General features: G+C 53.5%; 6 protein-coding genes across 6 annotated transcripts; all 6 read right to left on the bottom strand.

The window, feature by feature from the left end:
• Nucleotides 1-129: 129 nt before the first annotated feature.
• On the bottom strand, nucleotides 130-4,086 carry TEOVI_000896700 (uncharacterized protein; the record flags this gene model as incomplete). Its single annotated transcript, XM_067221139.1, has 1 exon — nucleotides 130-4,086. The coding sequence occupies one exon, from the start codon at nucleotides 4,084-4,086 to the stop codon at nucleotides 130-132; it is 3,957 nt and encodes a 1,318-aa protein (XP_067077240.1).
• Nucleotides 4,087-5,202: 1,116 nt separating this feature from the next.
• On the bottom strand, nucleotides 5,203-12,390 carry TEOVI_000896600 (Sperm-tail PG-rich repeat, putative; the record flags this gene model as incomplete). The annotated part of the gene is made up of 1 exon (XM_067221138.1): nucleotides 5,203-12,390. The coding sequence occupies one exon, from the start codon at nucleotides 12,388-12,390 to the stop codon at nucleotides 5,203-5,205; it is 7,188 nt and encodes a 2,395-aa protein (XP_067077239.1).
• A 539-nt stretch (nucleotides 12,391-12,929) lies between these two features.
• On the bottom strand, nucleotides 12,930-15,017 carry TEOVI_000896500 (protein of unknown function (DUF4139), putative; the record flags this gene model as incomplete). Its single annotated transcript, XM_067221137.1, has 1 exon — nucleotides 12,930-15,017. The coding sequence occupies one exon, from the start codon at nucleotides 15,015-15,017 to the stop codon at nucleotides 12,930-12,932; it is 2,088 nt and encodes a 695-aa protein (XP_067077238.1).
• A 1,225-nt stretch (nucleotides 15,018-16,242) lies between these two features.
• On the bottom strand, nucleotides 16,243-18,981 carry TEOVI_000896400 (uncharacterized protein; the record flags this gene model as incomplete). The annotated part of the gene is made up of 1 exon (XM_067221136.1): nucleotides 16,243-18,981. One exon carries the CDS (start codon nucleotides 18,979-18,981, stop codon nucleotides 16,243-16,245), a length of 2,739 nt encoding a protein of 912 aa, XP_067077237.1.
• A 902-nt stretch (nucleotides 18,982-19,883) lies between these two features.
• On the bottom strand, nucleotides 19,884-20,846 carry TEOVI_000896300 (nitroreductase; the record flags this gene model as incomplete). Its single annotated transcript, XM_067221135.1, has 1 exon — nucleotides 19,884-20,846. One exon carries the CDS (start codon nucleotides 20,844-20,846, stop codon nucleotides 19,884-19,886), a length of 963 nt encoding a protein of 320 aa, XP_067077236.1.
• Nucleotides 20,847-21,790: 944 nt separating this feature from the next.
• Nucleotides 21,791-23,944, bottom strand: TEOVI_000896200 (leucine-rich repeat protein (LRRP), putative; the record flags this gene model as incomplete). Its single annotated transcript, XM_067221134.1, has 1 exon — nucleotides 21,791-23,944. The coding sequence occupies one exon, from the start codon at nucleotides 23,942-23,944 to the stop codon at nucleotides 21,791-21,793; it is 2,154 nt and encodes a 717-aa protein (XP_067077235.1).
• Between the last annotated feature and the right edge of the window lie 365 nt (nucleotides 23,945-24,309).

Raw genomic sequence — 24,309 nt, 5'->3', positions numbered from 1 at the left:
GGGGGGGGGGGGAGAGGGAAAGGAACAAAGGACTGGGTAAATCGTTGTCGTAACAGCTTCTTGTGGTAACTGAGGGCGGGATAACTCAAGAAAAGCAACCTTTTAAAAACTCATCGGGGTATCTCTGCATTACACTCCGACACTGCCGGGCCGTGTTCGCCGGAACTTTGGCTGCGACAGGCGCTCCGACAAGCAGCGCTGCGCCTCTACGGCTTTGGGCCCGTGCGGTATCTCTCGGATTAGGACATACGGCCTGCCTTGCTCGTCCAGCTTTACCTCCTCTAAAACCACTACGGAGGTTGACGATGTGTCCTCATTCCTTTTCCCCTCCTGTGATATTGTCCGCCTTATACTCCGGCGGCGCAGTAGAGGGGAATCTCCTGTATCCTGCCGCCCTGAACAGCTAAACGCTCGTGTTGGCTGCCACGTTGATTTTCTTCTCGCCGACGTGGACGAAAGCTCCCTTAGTAGCAGCCTTGTCACATCTGCCGTGCGACGGGTGCCACCGCATGAGCTTACGCTCATACTGCGCGCAGGATCCGTTCTTTTCGATGGCGTTGGACCCGTTCGATCCCGCCGCCGGTCGTGGGCAGCGCTGAAGTTGGAAGCATGTGGTGCCCGAACATTCCTAACCGGAGTATTGGACCCGGCGCTTGATGAGCTGCGAGGCCTAAACGCCCAGCGGAGGTCTACTACGGGAATGGCAACGCCGCCCACATTTCGCTCGGTGGTGGCTGCTGAGGGATCACTGCCTTCCGGCCCGGTCTTTCTAGAGGTTCCTGTCGGCGCGTCATCCATCCACGAGGCTGAGGTGGACAGAGAGCCGGGCACGCGACCACTAATACGCTCATCGCTCACGTGGAGCTTTTCAGCACATTGTCTACGCGAGCGTTGCGATTCTTCCTTACTAGGTGACCTGCAAGTTTCCCGTTGTGTCTCGAAAACTGACGGCTTGCACGGAGAAACGTTTGTGGAAAGTTTCTTGTCGGGGGGCACTGTGGAAGATATGCATCCATCTGCGTCGATGACCCTCGCTGGTGCCTTCAGGTTACGGTCTCGTTTCAAACCGTCAGCATCTGATGGGGCTGCAGCCATGCCGGCTGGTGTTCTGCGTCTCTCCGCGCTACTATGACCACTCTCAGCTGCACGGGTTCCCCTTCCCTTGCGTGTCGAGTCCCGTGTCTCATCTTTGGGCTCGGCAGATAGTCTCCGTTCTTGCATTTGGCTCGCCTTTCGCTGGCTCAGATTTTTATGCAGGTCAGCTGCACCGTCGCCGCGGGCGTGGCTACGTCTACGTGCCATATGGCTGCACCTGTGCGTGCAGGTTGAGCGGCAACAGCAACAACTGGGTGAGCGGTCGAATGTGTGTGACGCGCGACGTGGGCGGTCTGCCCGGCCCGAATCACTGGAGCGACACCGGTCGCTCGTGTAGTTGTCTCTGGTGCTCATTGAGCGCGAGGACCTCCTTCTTCCACCACTGACGTACCCCATCGAAGACGGAGGAGGAGCACCGGGCAACAGGAAGTCCAAACAACCTCTGCCGTGCCTCCACGGGGACCTCCTTTCTTCCCCTTCGTGCATGTATCCGGTGCAACGGCCGCCGTGGAGTGCTCGCCTGGTCGGCGTCCTCATGCAGGTTAAGCGAGAGGACTTGTGCCTACGCGATTCTTCCATCTCTTGCTTAAGCAGAAAGTACAACTTGTACACGTCTGTTGCACGGAATATAGAGGATGGCGAAGAGGAACGATCGTTATGGGAGGCACCACGGCTACGCCCATGCGCTTTAGTCCTACGTTGCCCCCTGTCGGTGTAACCGTGCGTGTGGCCTGGCTGATGCCCACCATGCTTGTCTGGTGAAGTTCCCCCCTTGTCACATTTATCTCCCGAATATGATTCCACGGATGCATCGCTGTCGGTGTCACTGTCTTCTTCCTCTTCCCTCTCGTCTTCGCTGCTGTCGGGTTGCGGTGGCCTCCGTTTCTTATTCTGCCCTACACGGCAATCAACCAATTTGGAAGCTGAAGGCTTACGCCGTGGCGAAGGTTTCTTCACCGGACTCGAAGTGTCCTTTTCCCTTTCCTTAGTACGACCGCGACTGTGACGATCGTTGGCTCCTACTGGTGTGGCTCTTTTGCCCGAGCTGGACGGACTGCGATTTGGTTCCCTGCAGTTCGTTGCCGTGCTCTTTACTTCCCGTAGGACCTCCTCACCTCGTTCGGACGCTATTTCACCGTGGTGGGAACGTGGGGGATGCGTGGACCGCTTATCCTCTCCCCGCGTGCCGCCGTGTTCTCGCTCATCTGTGGCATGTTTTCTATTCGGTTCGGGACTCTTGGCCTTCTGAATTTCTCGGATTACCCTTCCCGCCCCCGCTCTAGAGGTGTTGACAGTGGGTGACACATCATTACTTACTGTCTCTTTCTTTTGAAAAGAAGTTACACCACTTCCCGTTGTGGATGCCCCTGTGCCAACACCACTTTTAACCACGGGCTGGGGTGGTGTTGGAGTTTCTTTGGGGGTGACGGCAGGGGAGGGGATGCGTTCCTTAGTAGGCTGAGTTTCTTCGTGCTTCGTTTTCATTGGGGCGGTGCCCTTTACTGGCGCCGCATGATTTGCGAAAGGTGCGGGGGTTTCCAAACTTTTGGCCTCAGCTGGAGCTTCTTTGACAACAGGTTCAACATTATCAGCACGTCTCGGTGCCTGCGTTGCGCTACTTTCCTGATTTCGACCAGTCATACCGCGGCGATCGTCTGACTTTTTTACTTTCTCCGTGGTCGTCGGGATCTCTACTGTTGCCCGCTTCTTGGCCTTCGCGTCTACCTCCTCGGAGTCCGAATCTGAATCGGAGTTACGGGGGCGGGGCACCGGCATGGACATGATGGGTTTCAGCTGCGCGTTGCGGTTGCGCTGATTACCAATACCAACAGCACTGAGTCCGTCACTGCTGCTGCTGTCATCATCTAAAGCTCTTGTTGTAGATAAAGAGGCTGTCGCTCCCTCATCCTTCTGCCTCCTTTTGTTCGTTTGGTTTTTCTCGTGAGAGGCGGACTGGATCTCCCGGGAGGAAACGGGGTTGGATCTTCGTTTCCCACTGGAACAAGGTGTGTCGGCTGCCGGCAGTGTCCTGCTCTGCGTCATGTCAGCAGTATGACGCAAAGGCGATGCCCCACCCGTGCCACCGCTTCCACTTTGCATGACCCTTTGCCTAAAGGGTGTTGCATTAGCAGATTGAGAGTGTTTCGTAGGATCGACATAACTTGTTCCTGGTGTGGCGTTCGCCAGCATGTTTGAGCGGAACCGCTGCTCGGGGTCCGCTACAGGCTGTTGTAGCATCGTGTTGTGATTTCGTGCCGCCGGCGCTGATGCCTCTTCTTGTTGCTGCTGTTGCTCCGCATTCCCCTTTTTGTTTCCCTTCTTGAACACATTAAATATCCCCTTCACGGATCCCCATACTCCCTTTGAACTTGACTTCTTTGAAGCGGATGATTCTGTTGGAGCAGACTCCTGCTCCACTTTGTCTTCGGTGGTATTTGTGGTGGATGGGGGTGGTGCAACGGGACCGTGAGCAGCGGATCCCTGCTGGGGTTGTAAAGGCATAGTTTGACGCTGGTTGTTTATGTAAGGGTACAAATGCGTGTTCTGGTGCAGTGGAGGCTGCGAAGCAGGAATCATACCACCTGGGTGCATCAAAATGCCGCTCCTGGAAAGAGGTGCCGGAGCCCCCGGGTTGTAAGGTTGGACCTGAGACGGGTCCTGCCTGAAAGTCATTGGTCGCATTTGGGGTTGACAGAAGCGTGGGTCCATTTCCTCAGCAACTCTAAGTGGGGATTGCTGACTAACGAGCCTTGGGTCTCCTCGCGACAAGTGTCGGACGTTTGGGGCCATTCCCCCGGGACCAACTAACATATAATTCCCTGGCGGTGGTTGCCCTGGTGGTGCCTGACCAGCGGCCAACCCACCCCGCGGTTGCGCATTCGCTGTTCCATACCCGTGCTGCATCTGCACGGGCACACTTCCTGGGGGAGCGGAGCCCAACATGTCGGTAAGTGACAGCTCCTTATCCCTTTCCGCCTTCTTTTTTCCCATTAAGGAGGCGGCGGAAGAAACCGGAAGAAAATCGCCCTAAAAGGATTCCCGGCTCTTCCTAGCTCCTCGTATTCCTGGCTTGCACTTCGTATATATTTGTATAAATCTATATCTCTCAGTATAAACAATTATGTATATGTGTGTCTATCTATAGTTTACTTTCCTTCTCTGCCTCAGCCTTCCCCCTGGCTGCAGAAGGCTCGAAACAGGTTTACTTAATATATATGTTTGCAGTGAAGGGTAAAGTGGGAAGAGGGTTAATGTAGAAATGGAAAGGAGGGTGTTTGACTGAACGCCAAACTACTTTCCACGCACACCTCTAAGTAGCAGAGGAGGAGGGTGTGCAAAAACAAACACACACACACACGCAGAAAAAGGAAGCGGGAAATGGGCCGATACGGTCATTTTTTTTTTCAAAATTAACTTGCTTATTGCTTCTTAGTTTGTAACTAAAGAAGATGTCTGGGGCGGGGATGGCAACATATAGCCACTCGAATTGTGCAAAGGTTGGCGCGGGGGCGCCCTCTTACGCTATACACTTCATTTTTACCTCCTTCATTTTCTGAAGAATTCTGTGCGTAAGGTACAACAAATATCAACATTCAGTTTCTATCGAAACCAACTCAACGTATGCCTGAAAAAAAAAATATCTATGCGTTCTAACCCCCATACAAATGTCAAAACAAAAAAAAAACACACGTACGGGGCCATGTTTCTATGGCACATATATGATAGGAGAACAAAGAAAGCCATTGCTGTCTGCGTCACCCCATTCCACTCCCTCTTTTTCTCCACTCAGCAGCATGCCCTGTGGCGCGGGGGAATGATATCTGCTGCGTAAAGATTCTACATTCCTTTCCCTTTCCTCCCTTTCGGCGGCCGCATCAGCTGTTCGGTCGTCACACGTCGTGGAGTGTGTTTGCTCCCACCCTCACCAGACAATTGCCGTTTTGTAAGCGGCACCTGGACCGGCCATCTTGTACCATATCCCATCTCCCAATGGAGTACTACGTGATGTCTCGCCATATGCTTCCCCACTCTCTGACGCTTAAAACGGCGCCACGTATCGGCATGCGTGCGTCATGTGCCACACTTTGGACATTTGTTCGCGACCGCTCAAGCAGCACGCATAGATTTGGGGAATCTGAAGGCCGGACCACCGTGGGTCTCGGTAGGGTACGGGTGGTAATATTCACCGGGACCCACGCCATTGCCTGCTTCAAACTCAGCGAAGCGATCGGCAGAAGCGAATGTGAAGGCAAGTACGGTGGGTCTTGCGTCAACGGGGTGGTGATATTCACCGGGACCGGGTGCGTCCTCCTGGGCAGATTCCAGCGTCATAGAGCGTGGCCCCCTGCCGAAGGTAAATGCGGGGCCGGGTTTTAAGACGACTGGGCCACCTGTTAGATATGCCCCCGGTCCTGGAACATCTTCTGCTCTGCACTGCACCTCCCGCTCCGCTGCCCCAAACGGTACGGCCTTTTGGTTTAGTGTGGAAGGGATAACGTACGCTGCAGGCCCGGGTGTTGCGTTCACCCGCACTTCAAATACGGCTGTCGAATCAACGGTGGGCAATGGACCGAAGGAAACTGCACGAGTTGTTTCGGTAGGTCGTGGACAATAGGCACCGGGGCCAGGGACATCTTCCGTTTGGCGGCCATCGCCGTACGTTGGTTTCCCTTTCAGAGTGAAGGCGGGACCTGAATGGCATTGCTGCATGTATCGATCCGTGTCGTAACTTCCGGGCCCAGGTAAACCATCACTGTTCTCGGCAGCGCCCGATGGCTTCCCCTTCACCGTAAAAGCTGGTCCCGGTTTAAACTGTTCTGCGTAGCTGCTTACGTTGTAGCTTCCGGGACCGGGGACGTCGGCGTCGACCCCGTCGCTGGTCACTTGTTTTCCTTTGAGCGTGAAGGCAGGGCCCGACTGAAATTGTTCCGTATAGCGGTTAACGTCGTAGCTACCGGGGCCAGGTACATCGGCGCTACCTTCAACTTGGGATGCTTTTCCTTTCAAAGTAAAGGCTGGGCCCGCCTGACACAGTTCCATGTAGCGATTGATATCGTAACTGCCAGGTCCCGGAGCATCAATACCATTCTCGCCATTATACGTGGCCTTGCCCTTTAGGGTAAACGACGGCCCTGCGTGGTGTTGTTCGAGGTAACGATTCGGATCGTAGCTCCCCGGACCTGGAGCGTCAGCTTCGTTGTCGTTTTGCGCTGATTTTCCCTTCAAAGTAAATGAAACCCCCGACTGACACTGCTTCAAATATCGATTCACATCGTAGCTTCCCGGCCCAGGAACGTCGCCATCGGCACTGTTACTGTTAAACGCATCCCTCCCTCGGAGAGTGAAGGCAGGACCCGCTTGACACCGCTCCAAGTACTGACTGGCATCATAGCTTCCAGGACCAGGGATATCAGGCCCCTTCTGCCCAGTGTCGCTTGGTTTCCCCCTTAACGTGAATGAAGGACCTGCCTGAGACTGTTCCATACAGCGATTGATATCGTAACTGCCAGGTCCCGGAGCATCAATACCATTCTCGCCATTATACGTGGCCTTGCCCTTTAGGGTAAACGACGGCCCTGCGTGGTGTTGTTCGAGGTAACGATTCGGATCGTAGCTCCCCGGACCTGGAACGTCAGCTTCGCTGTCATTGCCATTACACGCACCTTTTCCTCGAAGTGTGAACGCGGGTCCTGACTGAAACTGCTCCAAGTATCGGTTCGCATCATAACTACCGGGGCCGGGAATGCCAGCACTGTTTTCGTCAACGCAGGTTGGTTTTCCCTTCAACGAGAAGGCGGGGCCCATTTGGCACCTTTCCAAGTAGCTACTCACGTCATAGCTTCCGGGACCGGGGACGTCAGCATCATGTCCGCCGACGGGGGCTGCTTTCCCTCTCAATGAGACCGACGGGCCGGCTTGGCATTGTTCGAGATAGCGATTTGGGTCGTAGCTTCCCGGACCAGGAACATCACCATTGCCACTGCTGCCGTTAAATGTACTTTTCCCTCGAAGAGTAAACGCACGACCCGCCCTACTTTCATCTATGTAGCGACTTGCATCGTAGCTCCCAGGACCAGGAAGGTCACCACCGTTTTCATTCTGTCCTGGTTTACTTTTAAGAGTGAATGCGGGCCCAGCTTGATATGCGTTCAGGTAACGGTTCGTATCGTAGCTACCGGGCCCCGGTACATCGGCATCTACCGTGGGGGCTTTCATGCGCTCTTCAGCACCAAAGGAATAGGTGTTGCCCGCTGTGGTGTTCCAGGTAGAGGGGATATCATAATCACCAGGTCCAGGACGCGATGAAGCATCATTCAGCTCTGCCGGCGAATGGCGCGGTGCCTGTGGGAACGACACACCATCCTTCGTACCTCTGGCCTCTGCGGGACTGTACGACGCCGGACCTGGACTCTCTCCCACTGCGCCACCGCTGAGCCCAGGGAAGCGCTCGCTCGTGAAACGCATCGCTACGCCACCGTCCACAATACTCCCAAGCCCTCCACTGCTGACCTCGTAGTGACCTGGTCCTGGCTGTTCTCTGAGATCGTTATTGTTGGCACCAACCCCTGTGGCAACACGGGGCGCTCGACCAATAAAGGGCCCTGAGGTCCGTTGCGCCGATTGAATGCTGTATGCACCGGGCCCAGGTCCTTCGGTTTGGGCAGCTTGGCCATCTGGGAACCGCGCAGCCTTGACAAATGAAGTGGCCCCGCTCCCACCATCGACCGCAGGAAATGCGGGCTGCACCGAGTACGTGCCAGGGCCTGGAAGTTCGGCTTTTTGCATATCAACCGCCATGCGATCCTGGGCAGCAGCCCGTCCGATGGAATACGCTATCCCCTCACGGTTTTCCACCCTTAGGTCGTAAGAACCTGGCCCTGGGGCATCTTCAATGCCACCCGTGTTTGCTACGTCCCTTTGTGCGGTGCCAAAAATAACGGAAGGTGTATCCGTCGGCAGCGCAGGGTTGTAGTGTCCAGGTCCCGGATGGTTTTGTCCACTGAGGTTGTTCAAACCTCCGCTTGTTTGGCGCGGCCCAATACCAAAGAGAGCTGCTGTTGCCGTTAGTGAGGGTTCTTGTGGGCTATATGTTCCTGGTCCGGGCCCATCCGTTCCTAGAGTGAGCGAAGCGTTTCTTCCTCCCATGGGGAAAGAGTATGCTTGGGAAGAGTCCCATTGCGGATGGTGGGGCATGTACTGCCCGGGTCCAGGGGCTTCGTCCTCCCCTCTCTCGGTTGCAAAGCGAGGACCTATGGGAAAGGCGGAAACAACGGCTCGGCGATGAGATAAATCTTCCCCAGTGTAGTCGTACTGCCCAGGCCCAGGGACGTCGCTTCCCTCAAGACTGGGCGCCTCCCGGGTAGCTGTGGGGAAGCGATAGACAGGTGCCGTCGGTGACGTTGTACGCGACGCCCCAACATTATACGTTCCTGGTCCCGGCCCTTCCTCATGGTTCAAAGAACCCAAGGCACGTGGTTCGACACCGAACCGTGTGCCTGTAGCTGTGAGTGTGGGGATGGTGACATCGTAGGCTCCGGGGCCGGGTGTGGTTCCATCGTTCTCGGTAGCATCCTGTGGCATGCGAGGTTCCACTCCAAAAGAGTAGGCTGCTCCACCTACCTTGGTGCTTAGGTCCTCCGGATGATATTGGCCAGGCCCGGGAAGAAGTGCGTGTTCTCGTTCCTTCAGATCGAGGACACGTGGCCCCCTGCTGAACACAGGAACACCAGCAGCCGCTGTGAGGGTTCCACGATCTTCTATTGAATAGTATCCAGGTCCCGGAGTGACGTCGTTGTCACCACCTGCAGCAGCCCCCGCAACATTGTCGAACCGGGGTGCTGTTGTGAAGGAGACCGGACCGACTGGTGACGCGCCTCCAGTGGTCGGGTCTAACGAATACGCTCCGGGTCCCGGGATGCTCCAACTGTCTTCATGAGACTGTAGACGAGGTGCCATGCCAATTATGGCGGAGCGCGCACAAGAGGCCTTGCTATCGTGGGGATTGTAGTGACCCGGACCAACCGCCAACTCGCCGTGCCGCTCCTCCTGTATTCGTCCATCCGCGGCGCTACCGAACGTGGTGTGAAAGGTGTGCGGGACGGGAAGGATAACTTCGTATGATCCTGGACCGACACCGGGTCGCATAAGCGCTTCACGCTCTTCTGGTGATGTCGGGTGTTGCGGCGACGAACCAAAGACTACACCTGGGATCGTGCGTCCATGTGGGTCTTTTGGAGCATACGCCCCAGGACCAGGGACAGCCTCTGCGGGATCAGCCCGCTGGGACGGTTTGCCACAAGATATGCCGAAGTTCACGACATTAGTTGGGGTTGGGCTCTGCCGAGTGTCATATGCTCCAGGACCCGGTACCTCATTAAGTGTATCGGCAGCAAACCTGGGACCGGCGCTCCACACTGCCCCCGATGCAGGACCTTTAGGCACTTGGGGATCGTATGAACCTGGTCCAATCCCGTCGTTGCCATCGTGGTTCCCCACGGAGTGGTCGATGGTTAAAAGGCGTGGCTCTGTGCCAAACACTGCCGCCCCCCTGTACTCCGGAGGTCTCTCTATTGTGTAGGCCCCTGGTCCTGGGACATCTTGACGATCTTTTTCCCCACCGCTAGTCTGAAACCTTGCAGCTTCACCAATCACAACGGCCCGGGTGTTCGGCATCGGATCTTGTGGATCGTATTCTCCGGGTCCGGGAACTGACACACTGGGCTCTGGGCCGTCAAGTTTCTGACCGATTGAAAAAGACGGGCTATTCTTCGGCATGGCGATCTCGTACGCACCCGGGCCTGGTTTTTTTGCAGCTTCATCCTCGTTGAATGGTAATTCTCGTGGGGCACTTCCGAAGACAGCGGCACGGCCCCTCGTTCCCACATCCCCACAATCAGCATCGTAGTGTCCTGGTCCGGGGGTGGCCACCACACCGGCAGCCCCTTCAGCACCCGGTTCGCTACTCTCCGCAAATCGCGGTGCGGCGGCATTTAATAGAGGCGACACGACCCGTGGCTCCTGTACAGTGGTAAGTGCTGTGTAAGTGCCTGGCCCCGGCACATCAGCACAGCAGTCGAAGCCAAGCGTTGATACTCGTTGTGCGGTACCCATGATGGCAGACCGCACGGGACTGGTCTGTCTCTCTGTCTCGTAAGTTCCCGGTCCGGGGAGCGTCTCAGCAACTTTCGTCCCTTCGTGCAGCACACGCGGCGCTGTAGGGAATAAGGGCGCAGAGGAATGCGAATGTTTTAGCTCATATGTGGAAACACTGTACTCACCAGGTCCTGGGGTAGGATGGGGCTCGAGAGGTGCCGAGGGCGACTCCGACACAAGCCACCGTGGACCGGTAGACATTTGTGGCAATTCGTAGTGGCCGGGACCAGGCGTTGTATCCACCCGCTCTGCTGGTCGGCGTCCCATAAGGTAGGCTGGACCACTTTCCCTCCTGACGGGTTCATATGCCCCAGGTCCAGGTACTTCATGAGGGGAAGTGCGCTCCTTGCTCCACGGAGATCCACCACGTCTTACGTTCGTTATCACGGCACTGCGACCACTGACGGCTGTGCACCTGTCGCTTGGCACAGAAGCGGTATCGTACGTGCCTGGACCTGGTACGTTCGCTGGTTCAGAAGGTGGTGAAGAAGTGAGTGGCACTCGTCCATAACGTAGTAACTTCGCACGACCAAATGAGAAAGCAGGAGGGCTCCTCCGCCGCGCGTCGGAGAGTGTCGCGGCTTCTGGGTGATATTCGCCAGGTCCTGGTATGAGCACCGCCTCCTTTGTGGGAAGTATAGAAAGCTGACGACGACTACTCGATAGGGTGCGGGCACTTTTCTTTGATGAGGTTTCTGTCATACTCTTTTCCTTGACGTCGTACGCTCCGGGCCCGGGAAAATTATTGACAGCATGCAACTTTCGTTCTGCCCGTCCAATTAGCACCCCCCCAGTGGCCGTTTTCCCGGGGGACAATGCAGACATACCTAATTCACCAGACACATCGTACGCCCCAGGACCCGGTGACACCCCCGCCGAGGCACCATCAACTCGTTTTGTTGGTTTCAAGTATGAAGGCACGCTGCCATGTACGTCTGAGTCTCCCACTGCCCGCTGACCGCTTCGGACTTCCTCCTCACTTCTGCCGCGCCTTCGTTGACTGGAGCGGTGCTTCGGATGTGTATTAGTGTCAGATGTGTCTACAGCGAAAATAGTGCACCGAGGTGAAATTCCGAATACGGCACCCCGATTGGAGAGCCGTCCTACAAGCCGCGGCGACACCACCGAGGGAGATTTCTGAAAACTATCATGTGCCTTTGTCGCACCGCTTTTTTTGTTGCTATTTTTCTTTCTGCTGCTGCCGCAAGGTTGAGCAGCCTCACTGCCGGAGTTGCTGCGGCTGCTGGTGTGATCGTCATTGTCCCCCTCTGTACACACTGTTCTCAGTGACTGACAAGGGCAGTCGGACGCGTGAGCCGCGGGATTCTTCGGTGCGTCGATATCAGGCATTTGCTTCCAATAACACTGACAGAGTATTTCCATTTGTCTCTTGAGTAGCTCATTCTTCTCCGCCTTCTGTTCCACCACCTCAACCCCCGTGTGATGTGGACCGCTTGTGTGACTTTTCTTACTATGCCCAGCTTCAGCACCCCGTCCGCGGTAGCAGTCCCCACTGTCGTTATTGCTGTCATCCGCAATGAAGTACGATCCGGGCCCTGGTGACGTATCTTTTCGTATCGGTTCAGACATCCCCTTCCGACCACTTCCGAATGTAGATGGGGGGAAGCGATGCTGTGAACTTCTAGTGACCGTAGCAGCATTAACCACCCGACCAGTCGGAGTGCTATAAGGTATCTTCACTTTCTCCGCTGATGCCTCATGAGGCCGACGGCACTTTGTAGCAGCCAACTGGGAGTTGTGACGACGAACGTGCTGGCATCCGGAAGACGCCTTGGGGCCCATGGACGTGCACTCGTGAGCACACGAGCACCCACATTGAGATGCGCAAGTCTCTGCAGCTTCGTCAGGCTCCTTCGTCTCCGTTGCTGGAAGTGCGCATCTTGTCTCTGGTTTTGGTGGTGCCGCTGATGCGCAAGAGGACGCAGCCTGCGTACCTCGCTGCTTGAAGTGGTGAGCTGCCCCGCGCGTGGGAGCCCCTTTTCTGGCTGCAGCCGCTTCCTTCTCCATTATCATATCGACGGAGGCCAAAATACTCGCGTACATAACATCTACTTGCGCTTGGACATCGTTCACATCGACATCATTCTCCTTCACTAGCGACAACTTACTGTACGTATCCATACAAATGTCCCTGCGTGATAGTGTGAATTATTGAAAAAGATAAAGGCAACAATGTAGCAATCAGTGGTTTTAGGGGAAACGGTACTTGCACGCGCAGCGACGCACGGAAGGTGGTGGGGACAAACAAACAAGTGCCGCCCCTACAATAATAGTAATAATAACGATAATAATAGCGGTAATATAGGGGGTAATAACAGATTCCAAGGAAACGTACGCTCAAAATTCAGAAGGTGCTTTGGTCTGCAAGCAGTAACTCACCGTGGATTAATACACACGGTTTCATACTAGCAACTCAAGAAAAGCACCTGCACTTGCACATGCATGAAAAATAGAAATAAAAAAAAATTAAAGTAATTTGAGAAAATAAGCAACCGTAACCGTAAATAATGAAACTACTGCACCGTCTCAAATAATTCATTCGTACCGAACCCTCCTAAGAGAAAAAAAAAACGTACGACGCAAACACATCCCTCTCAGAACCATTCCTTCCCTGCGTTAATCCGCGTCGTTTCCCCTCCTTTTCCCCACGTCTGCTTGCTTCACAGTCCGTATATACGGGACTTGCGCGGGGCGTCTATCACGAAGGAAAAATCAACTCTTCGTGACTCTCCAGGCTTAAGAACAACTTCGATGTTCACCTCTCCTTCCGTCTCGAAGCCCCGTCTCTTTTCCTCGTCGTCAACTGCGTAATTTGCAGGCTCAATGAGCTGCACGACGAGCTCTTCGTCATCCGACTTGGGTATGTGTTCCCGCAACGTTAGCGTCACAGTCTCCATCGGCTTTTTGTTTGTGAGCGTAGTGGTGTAGGAGTGCGTGACGCGACTCCTTCCGTTGGATCCGGGGAGACTGAATCCGAGAAATTTATCAGCATCATCGTGCTTTTTGGTGAGGAAATCCCTGCGAACCTCGATGCTGGGGTCCACGCCAAAGTAAATTCTCAGCTTCTCCCCGGGTGGGGTGCGTTCAAGCATGGAATTGGCGACAAAATCACCATCGAGCTGCACAGATGCTTTACCGGCAAGTATCAGTAACGCACCCTCACTGTCGTTTGTCCCTTCGTTCGTGCACGTTGCCGTAGCATAAGCAGCTTCCGATACACCGGGTACAGTAACATAATTCACCTCCGCCTCCCAGCGGCGGGTGGCGATGGGGACTCGAAGCTCCGTCTGTGCGTCCACGGCAGATCGAGTCAAGGCCCGGATTGAGTAGCGACCCGGCAATGTGAAGTTCATCACACCTCCGGGTCCATCTTCGTTGCCAGCCACATTCCAAGGTTCATCCGGTAGCTCTTGCTCGTCATCGCTACTGTCGCTGCTTTCACCCGAAGCGTCACCGAAGGGCCCAGCGGGTTTGCCCTCCTTAGCATTACCAGTACTGGAGGTGCCACACGAATTTACTCCGGAGACTTCTAGCCGCCATGGCTTAAGTTTGGCCCCCCTTCCGGCATGACGCCGTGGTGCCGCTGAAGAAAGTGTAAGGGCCACATCATCGAAGTCCTCCACGCCGCCAGAGACAACAGCATTGTACTGAAGTGTTACCTCACGTTTTTGGCTGTCTAGGGCAACTTCATACTCACACCGCCAGGAGGCATCGTGCGAAATATACAACACAAACACCGTCGACTCTAATATCCTTTCCATTGTTCTCACCACAATACAGCAAAAGCGATGACGACCCGCGGAAGCCGATGACTCTCTCGTACTTGTTGCCTCCACGTCTGGTATATCTAACCACCGCAGAGCAGTGTTGCGTTCTCCCTCAACTTCAAAGATACGGCGGTTCATTAGTTCGATTTGACGTTCAATATCCATCTCCTCCTTCTCCAGCTGCGTGTCCTCACTCTGCAGCCGCCGCTTCTCTTTGAGGTACTGTCGTGTCCGTTCCTCCACGCCGTCAATCTGCATCTTCCAAAAATCTGTCACCAGGGCGTCAGCGAGTTCATCGGTGAGGGGGCCGCACGCGCGGTCGAATAAATTCGTGGCTATATCTACCCCGTGGTTCAGTTCCTCCTGCTGAAGTTTGTTCACAGCCCGTTTCCTTACCACCCGCTCTAACTTCGCCTCCATGGTACGGAGATCCTTTTTCACATTCAGCGCATCCTCGGCAACACCTTCGTGGCTGCCGTCCGTGGCGGGATCCTCTTCAATGTTCTCGAAGAACACCCCACAGACGAGAACGCGCTCGCTAGTGTACGCATCGAAGCGAACCTGCACCGAGTCTTGATCAAATGACGGGGGCATAGCGAAGTAAATGTGCACCTCCCTTCCCTCCACTTCTTCTTCCAAGTCTTCCTTGTTTTCTTCATTAACCAGGCGCCGTTGTGGTTCTACAACTCCACTGGGGTAACTTCCTGCATCTGTTTCCACCTTGACACTACTATTACTACTGTCCCTGGTATTGGCAGTGACGTCACGAACACTCATTTGGTCCACAACGTCCGTGGAGGCAACCGGGGTATTCGCTGGCGTGCGGGGAGAAGTGTTTATGGTGTCGTCGAATGGCAGCTTTATCTTCGCGTAGCGCCGTACATGTGCCTGTCCCTTGTACATCGTGACTGCGTCCACCTTGGAGGCCGTGCGAATAATATCCGCACTCCAGTTGCCATTACCACTTGGCAGGGATGACATTTGTATGGAATGACGACACGGGATAATATCAAAAATAACGGACGATATTACGCGTATATGTTTGTTTGCATCCTAATAGCGTTTTCCGTTTATTAACGGGTTTGCAAACGGTGACCGGTAAGTGGTGGGGAAAGGAGAAATGCAAAAGAAAAAAGAAGCGATTGTGGTAAAAAACTCACACACACCAAATGTATACACAAACGTATATATACGCGGTGTGTGTGTGTGGGGAATGCACAGGGAAGTTCTTGTATATTTTTCGGTTACAGGGAATCACTACGGGTCCTGCGCCGGATCTTCGCCTTGCATATCTCCCCTTTCTTTCTTTCTCCCTCTCTTGATATGCACATGCTACCGATATCACTGACTGAATCAAGTGAGAGCTCCCCCCAATCCCGGGAAGATTTCCTCCCTTTTGTGGGTAACGCGTTCACGCATCATCCTAACCTCAAGCCTTCCAACACGGTTATATTTGCAGGCAGTATGATCTCCATCGGTTCCTCACAAGCCGTGATCTGCATTATTCTCCCGTTCACACACCTCCTCGCTTTTGCCACAAAGACTGCTGTTTCGTTACTGCATTCAATAGTTACCGCCTCACGACATCATTCCAATAACCAACACCTTACCGTCCAATTGCGGTTGCTGCCCTTTCGAACCTCTTCGTGTATGTGGAGGCGCATGAACACTTCCCCCCCCCCAACAACAACAGAACAACAAAGACAGCACACATGTACACGTTTGTGTCTCACGCACGTGCGCTCTCCACCACATCACATATTTGCCAAGTTATGCATACAAGTTTGTATTCGCGCTTGCGGCAAGACATACGGGCCAGGCGGGCAAGGGGGAGGGGAGCTACAGTACTGTGTGATTTTACGCTACGAAAACATGGAATTGGCTGACCATTAACTTGCAAAAACAGAGAAAAAACGATTGCAACCGAACGCATAAGGCGCAAGAGACCGAGCATGCTGCAGACGGCATAAAAATAAATCACATCCAGTACACTAGGCAAAAAAGACATACAATACACGAACCAATTCACTGACTGCCACAATGACACTTTCACTCCAATGTACACCCAGAAACGTAATTCTCCCTTTCCATTCGTTCTTCCCCTATCTAGCTCCCTATTTGTTTTTCTATGAAAATGTTCATGTATGAGTTTTTTCTATCGTTATCGCAATTGTGCATAGAACGACCGTGCAGCAACATAACTTTGCTATTGTTCGTGAGAGGCAGGCACCGCCGAAGTTACGACTTCACCGCCCCTCGACGCAGTTCCCCTTAGAGCCGTCTCTGCAGGAGTTTCATATAGCGATTTCTTCTCTAACCGTACGAGTAACTGACTGCTCTTCACACCAGTTAGAAGTTCTAACAACCACAGCTCCGAAGGTGTGGACCGACAAGCGGAGCATGAGGGCCGCATTTTGGTCGAAAGGTCAGCGAGGACTTCTCGCAACTCTTCATCGTTCATCACTTCACTGGGGAACTGCTGTCCGGCGAGGTAGAAGTGCTTCTTGAAGTGCTCCCATGAAAAATTCTCTTCCGAACTACAGGGCAACTTGGGTGGATTGTTTAAGTGATTAAACGCGTTATCTAAAGTCTTGAGACTGTTCATAAACTCCGGAATGTTTTTTGGTGGGGGCAGCCGCGGGGGTGTCGCCGACCGCGAACCACAGGTCGCACGCTCCTCGTCAGCCATTTTTTTCACTGGAGTGCGGTTACCGGTTTCCGATCCATCGCCTTCCGCGTGTTGTTGCTGTTGTACAGGAGTGTGTTTCAGTGACCTTTGCTGGGAGGTTTGATCTAATTGATATTGCTGTAGTTGCTGCATGGGGGCTGCTTGCTGCCTTGCTCCACCGCTAGTGCCCTTACTGGAGGAGTTATTACGCACCCTTCCAATGTTTTGTTGCCCTCTTTTTGTATTCTTTAAATACTCTCGCCGCTTCTCTGCTAGCTGCACGTAGGAGCCACCACCAGATCGAACGACATTGCTTTCTTTGTTCACCTGACTCGCGCCATCCGTGTCTTTCTTTGGCCCAATCGACCACTTTGGTCGAGGCTTTCTTCGGCCCACCGGTGGTGCCTGCCCACTTTCATTGCCACCTTTGCTATCGCCTGGTTCACCGTCTCTCCGGCAGTTGCATTGTTTATTACCGGTGCAATTGCAGTATGGACACAGTGATATGGATTGAGGGGAGAAAGCACCGGAAGGGTCAGTGTTCGCATCCTCCGTTTGTCCTGCGCCGGCCGCCCGCCATGTCTGATCCCTTTCGTCGTGCATTTCACTTTCGCTCGCTGGCTTCTGTCGTTCTTTGAGTGTTTCATCAGTTACATCATCTCCGACAAGAGTGTCAGACACATCCCGTCGAGCATCTCCCGAGTTTTTCCCTTCGTCATACGCGGCCTGTGCTGACGGTTGGGGAAGCACGCCTGTCGCGAATGAGTCCTGCTCCTCGTTGGGGATTGTGGAGAAGCAATCTGTTTCCGTATCATCCACGCCACCATCGTCATTTCCCTTTAAACCAATATCCCTTTCGGACCGCAAGGACCCCCTTTCTTGGGCTCGGGTGGTTGCACCCCGCTCGGCAATTTTGTTTACGGTGACTTTGCCAATATTCTTTTCCGCTTCCTTTGTAATTCCATCTGGTTTCATCCCATCATGTTTGGAACGCGATACCTTCGGTTCACCTTTGCGATCTTTCCCGTTGCTGTTGGCTGTGGTGCCTTCGTTATCTGAGTGTTCACCTCCGCATTTCCGCCCCTGGGGGGTTGTTTCATCGTGTTCGTGTTTCAGCGAACAGCCGGCTTTGCCATTCTTCCCCCTTTCTCCTTCTGCTACCGCTGCATTCAAGGCAACGGCTCTCTCTGCCTTTCCACTGGCTGCGATGGGGGCGCCACCGCCCGCAGTCCTTAGTTCTTTTGAATTATTCTTTCCCACGACATTGCGGGTGCCGCAACATGAAAACAAGCCCTTTATACGTTTGAAAAATCCTCCTTTTTTCTTTTCTTTGGCCGTCTGCTTCACTTGCTTAGCTTCCGGAGCCGCACGGGCGGCTGAGGGATGCACCGGAATAGCAGGTTGGTCACAGACTTGCTCGGGATTCACCGCTCCTGCTTCTTCTGGTTGTGGAAACGATGCATCGCATTTCTTTTCTCTTTTAAGCTGCGCATCCGCCCCTTTTTCTGCTGGTGCCGATGCAGGTCCTTCCACGCTTGCCTTGGGGGGCGGGCTCGTACTAGCAGTCATTGCATTATTACCGTTACTGTGAACCTGTTGTTCAGCATTATTGTTTCCACTCCTGTTACTATTGGCAACGCTAAGGCTATTGTTTCCCCTTTCAATATCCCTGTGCTTGGCATTGCCTGAGGGAATGGGGAGGAAGCGGGGAGACCGGGCGGGGTTCAGCGCGTTTACCTTATCGGCTATCATGGAGTGGTTATGCGGACGAGAGATCCCAGCCAAATCGGTATCGCTTTCCGTCTCATATTCCCTACCATCACCTCTTTTCAGTTCCCCAGAACTCTCCCTCTTAAGATCCTTCACAACCTTCACCTCCTGGCCCCTGAGGCGTTCTCCTGTTCCTTCGGGGTCATCAACATCGGTCATTTGCTCCACCGTTTCAGCTGTCACCCAACTCATACTTTGCTCTTCATTTTGATCACTGGCTGGTATTTCTAGACCGACGTTTCGCTGCAGCATCAGTCGCACATCTTGTTGCATCTCTTCGCTGGTCGCATCGCCTGAGCTACTCGAACGAGGGACAGATAGAGCCGATACACAGGGCCTATACAGAGCACCTCCAGCTGCCATCACGTCGTCGCTAGTGTTGCATGCTACCGCATTCGTATTGGCCGCTGGGTTAGGGACCTCGCGAAGGCTGTGACATTCTTCCTCCTCGGCTGCTTCATTCCCCTCAGTGTCCACCTCAAAGAATATAGACGAACTGGTGCTCATTCGAAGAGATGAGTGACGGGTTTAGAGACTAAGGGCACAGCAAGTTTTCAGGCCACAAATCCCTTCTCTTCGCCTACACTGCGAAATGATTTATTGAGGGGTCTTGCGACTGCACTCCACCTACACAGATAGCCCTGTGACTTCCTCCTTATATATATATATATATGTATTTTAGTACGCGTGCGTGTCGTATTACTCTGCTGCTGTCTTCCTCTCTTCTTCGTGTAGTTGATGATTAAAACTACTATGTTCCTGTTGCCGTTGGCCCTACAGGGTCGTTACTTGCTTAAGCCCCTAGTTACTCGCTCACTTCCTACTTCTGGTGCCCTCCTCACTTTTCCGTTTCTCTTTCTAGGGACTCGCACCGTACCGCTTATGACAAAAAAAAAACAAAACAAAACAATCCCAAGGGAATCGAGGAAATAAACGTACAGGAGAGTAGGTAGTATGTGTGCGTCATTGGAAATGAAGCTACAAACGTGTGATCACAAATATTTCACCAAAAGCGGCTGTGGTGATTGGAGAGGACTTTTGCTGCGTATAAAATGTTTGCACGTCTGATTATGGTCACGACGTAGTAGTCACGGAAAACGATGTTAATTGCCACCCCCGTAGGCTTTACTCCCCCATGCAACAGGGGCGCGGGTGTCGTGCCGGTGACTCGTAACAAACTTGACACGCGGATTCAGTCGATATACGTGCGACTAGTAAGGCTTATGCGGGAGATGGTTCACTATGCAATTTATACCACTGTACTGATGCATGTATTACCGCGGTTACTATTCTTCAGCTCCGCGTAGTCGCCTTTGCGGCCGCACTCAGTCAGTAGCAAAGATATGCAGGTAACACACTCTCCGCATGTGGGTTTGAAATCCCGCTTTTCCCTTTGCAAGATCCAACCATCAGAAGCGATTCCATCGGACGAGACTTCCCGTGCTAAATCTCGGGCTCCGCACGGGCGGTTTCCCCTGCTCATCTGCTTTCTTATACCCCACACTGATAATAACGGGCACGGTGTAGCGCTCCGGCAAGCCCACAACCTCCCTAACTTTCGCTTCATCGAAACCTTCAAGAATTGCCGTATCCAATCCAGCAGCTGTGGCGGCGTAAATAAATGTTGTGGCGGGGATCATTGCCTGCTTCCACGCGTAACCTTGCATTGTTGTGGGCACTGACAGCAATGGCGTCCCGGTGGCGTTGCTATACCAGGAGGAGATGCATGCCTTTGCCTTTGCCATTGACCCAAACGGACCCCCGTGGAGATGATAGTACACCAACCGCAAATATGCAGCACCGTAGAGTGGATGATAGTAACCACTGTTGAGACCTAGTTCCAGTGCTGCAGGGGCCCTCCACTCGGGCTCCATGTCACCAGCAAACACTACAGTGACAGGGGCTTCACGGGGTTGCGGCTGGTCGAGCGCTGCATGCGATAAAGCACCCCGTTGCGATGTCTCATGTACGACAATGGCAACCCATGGCTGCAGGTTGAAAGCGGTGGGTGCCCGCGTAGTGGCCTCCAGCAGGCGCGCGATAAGAGTGTGGTCGACGGGACGTGAGCTGTCGAACCGCTTGCTGGAGTGACGTCTTTCCACAACACGTATAAATGCATCAAGTGACTTGCGCGATGCCTTTGAATAATATGTGGGTGGGATCCTATCTGGTTCCCTCGGCACCTCCTGTGCGGTGGCGGCGATGCTGGACCTCAGGAAAGTGAAAAACCGGGATATGCCCGAGCCCCACGTCTCGTAGGGTGAGGTGCTATTCTGTGAATTAGTGGCAGACAAGGCGGCACCTGCATTCCACTTCCAGTATGAACGGAGGGATTTTATGACGCCCTGCCAACGGCAGCGGCTCACGTTCATCTCGAGAGGGGACAAAGCCTCTCTCCTATGCTACCTCCTTTTTCCTTCCTTTTAGTGGTTCTATTCTTTCTTGATGATTATCGTAGAGCGTACAAAGCAGCAAGAGCGGGGGTAAGAAGGAAAGGTCCAGCGGGTCGCATCACAACTTCAGCTGCTGATATATGAATCCCGTGTAACACACCAGCACGCTTGAAATAATGGAAAATGCGCAGGGGAACGGAAGTGTCCGATAACAAGCAACGTTATCGCTATAATCAAAGTACGAATGAAGGGGTGAGACGGCAAAAAGGATACACAGGGATAGCGACACGTGATTCCCCCCAAAAAAAAAAGAAAAGGGAAAACACCGAAAATATCGTAACATCTACCTTTGGCTCTTTATTAATCCCTTTTCTCTTTTTGTACACTGCGTACTTTCACCTCGGTGCAATTTTTGCGCTCACCCCTGCACACTGCTGTCCCCTCCTCAAAAACAGCAAAAGAGAAACAACGCGTCAATAAATGCCCCCACGTTTCAATAAAGTGGGAATAAGGTGAGGTTAACGTACATACACATGACAATACATTACAGACATTTACATTCTTCATAAACGCCCTGTATTCAACGGCACATTGATGAGTCAACAAAAAGACTCCAACTGCGGTACAGGTCCTTACGCGACAGCCATAAAGGAATGCAACGAACACCACAAGTAACACACCACCACTGACCTCTAAAAAAAGGGGGGAAGGGGAAGGAATGTAACACAAGCAAGGAAAAAACTCGTGCTTGTGATGCAGTAGACAATGCGTGAGAAGCGACTCTGAGGGGAGGGAACGGAAAGGGTGGGGAATGCTAAGAGACAAACAACAGTATATTACAACCGTTCTCTCAACCAATAAAGGCAATGGCACTCACAACGACGATTGGCTGAAACAACCTGAAGTCTATTCGTCGCTGCAGCCTACTCCTTGAGGCCCCGGGCTAACATAGGATGCTGTCCAGAGAAGAAGACGACCGATCTCCTGTCCGGTTTGGGCCGTCCGTAGAAACCAATGGATTCACAGCGGTGGCTCGTGGCTTTGCAGCCCTCGTACACTGTTCGACCGGAGGGACCGCTGCCAGCATATCCACCAGCTGATGGCGTTGCGCAGTCCCTCCCGCTGTGTGGCCTAATCGTGGCTCTCGATGTGTGTGACCACTCTGGCCCACTTCCCTTCTTCTCCTTGAGGGGCAACCGTCCAGGGCGTCCACGGGAAACACTGCTTTTACCAGTGGTAAGCCGGCACGGTTCCATTTCGTAGCCTGCTTCGTTTGTGAGTTGTTCATGCTTGCAGTGGTAGTGCAACACATTGGCATAAGGGACGATATCAGCTCGAGCGTCACACCAGCAAGCGCGCAGGCGGCATGGCGGCCCAGTAACAGTCTTCCATATGGTCTTCGAACGGGGGGCCTCGCTGAGCGGCGCGAGAACGAGGCGATCAAAACCATTCGTTAACTCCTTCCTAGGTAGTACACTACCCTTGCTGTTCGCTGTGGTTCGTCCCGTTTCTTCCATTCGATGCTCCCCACTGGCTGGGCTTTTGTCTCTTCTTGCCTCCGTGTTGGAGAGCATGGAATGAGACGCCGATGAGCCACCTTCCACTGGACTTAACAGCAATCCTGGAAAGAAGGTGGCACTTTGTCGCTTGCGCTCTGCATAAGGGGGCATCGGCCGGAGACAACTCAGAGGTGCTGCTACGGGGGCGACAGAACCATTTCTTGAGGCGTCCTTACCGCGCAGTGGGGGACGAAAGAAACCAAACCCTCCGTCTCTGTTGCCCGCTCCCGTTTCGATTTCCTCTTGCTTCTCTTCTCCTTCTGTCCCCTGCTCCCGTTCTCCATCTTCATCTCGATCTTCCTCTTCTTGTGGTCCCTGTGTCCCATTGTCACTCTTACTCTTGTCAGCACTGTCACATTCTTCCTGGTGTGATAAATCCGTTGCCTCCCCTCCGCATGTATCACACGACGCATCGCGGTAGCGCCGTGCAACCTCTAGCATCTCGTCGGTGGTTTTTGCCTCTTGATAAGCCCTCTCCCGTTCCTCCCGCAGCTCATCTACATAACGAGCACACCGCGGCTTCAGTATAGCCTCCACTTCTTGGACAAGGTCGGTTGGAAAAGGTGGACGGCCGGCTAGGTCATGGCACAGCATTTCATTGCGAAGCAACGCGCGCGCGTGGCCGGCCGGATCCTCGGCCTTATCTGGCACCACTTCCACTGGCTTCAATTCTTTGAGTCGGGCGAAGGTATTCATGTCATACGGCCCATCAAACATAACTACGGCAAGTTGCCTGTTAACACGTAGAACGTCAATCAGCTGTTGCAAGAATCCGCCAGTAAGGTAGTTGCAATCCAGGTTGAGTTGGCGGAGGCGAGTGTTCACACGAAGGCCACGAAGCAGCGGCTCCACATCATCATCGTAGAGCTCATTGTTGTACAGCGACAGGGCGCGAAGGGGTGGGTCCGTCTCAAGGAACTCTGCAAGTCGCTCGCAACCCACCCGACCAGCGCGGTTCCCAGCAAAGTTCAGAGACAACAGGTTAGGAGGAAGAAAACCACCGGGGAAACCATTGTCATCATGCGCGCCGCCATGTGGGGCTTTCCCGAGGAGCGCCTCAATAGAGACGTGTGTGAGGGCGTTGTAGGCAATGTTAAGCGAACGCAAACCCGGGCTATTGGCAAGCGTCTGCAGTACCGCTTCGTGCCCAGAGATAAGTCCCGCATCGCCCATATAATGATTGGGAATGTGGACCTCTTCTAATGGCTTTGCAGTGGTATCGGTAAGGAAGCTTGGGGGAAGGAAACGCAAACTTCCCCTGTACACACCACTCCCCAGCAGCGTGCACGACCCCTTGCTGACCGGTCGACATTTTGTTTCTTCCCATTGCGTTGGTGTGCCACTGTTCGCTACGGTTGGAAGGGACCCTTCAAATTTTGCCGCTCCCTGTGAAGACCGTAGCTCAGAGCAGGACTGAAGCTTTCTCAAAGTAGCAAGTAGCTCCTCATAATTTGTGCATACAAACACATGCTCTTCACCTACCTTGCCCAGTAGTTCACGGCTCTGTCCAATACCCATCTTCCACTAAAACCTCGCTGAATGTTGATGTGAGCGTGTGTGCTGCGTTGGGATAAAGAGACTGTGAACTAATTGAATTTTCTTCCTGTTTCTCGTCACAGGCACCTTACAGTGTCTTTGTGGGAAAGAATTCTCTCTGGCTCCTTCACAGCTTCCCTCCACTTGGCGGGTGGTTGATAAGCCGAAGTATGTTTGTTGGTCACCGTGACCAACTTGTACTACCTTAATCACCCGCGAGACGAAAACACGCCAAAAAATATATGTAATTCACGTGTGTGCAGGCTTTTTTCCCCTTGCCGTCGCCGACAGCGTCAGTCACTGCCCGACACTCTGTGAGACAGAGAAAATAAACGTGAAAACAGAAA

Source organism: Trypanosoma equiperdum (genome assembly GCF_001457755.1).
Source record: "Trypanosoma equiperdum strain OVI genome assembly, contig: ctg_1327, whole genome shotgun sequence".
Taxonomy (NCBI): domain Eukaryota; phylum Euglenozoa; class Kinetoplastea; order Trypanosomatida; family Trypanosomatidae; genus Trypanosoma; species Trypanosoma equiperdum.
Note: the sequence above shows the minus strand (reverse complement) of the source record. Positions and strands in the feature narration are given on the sequence as shown.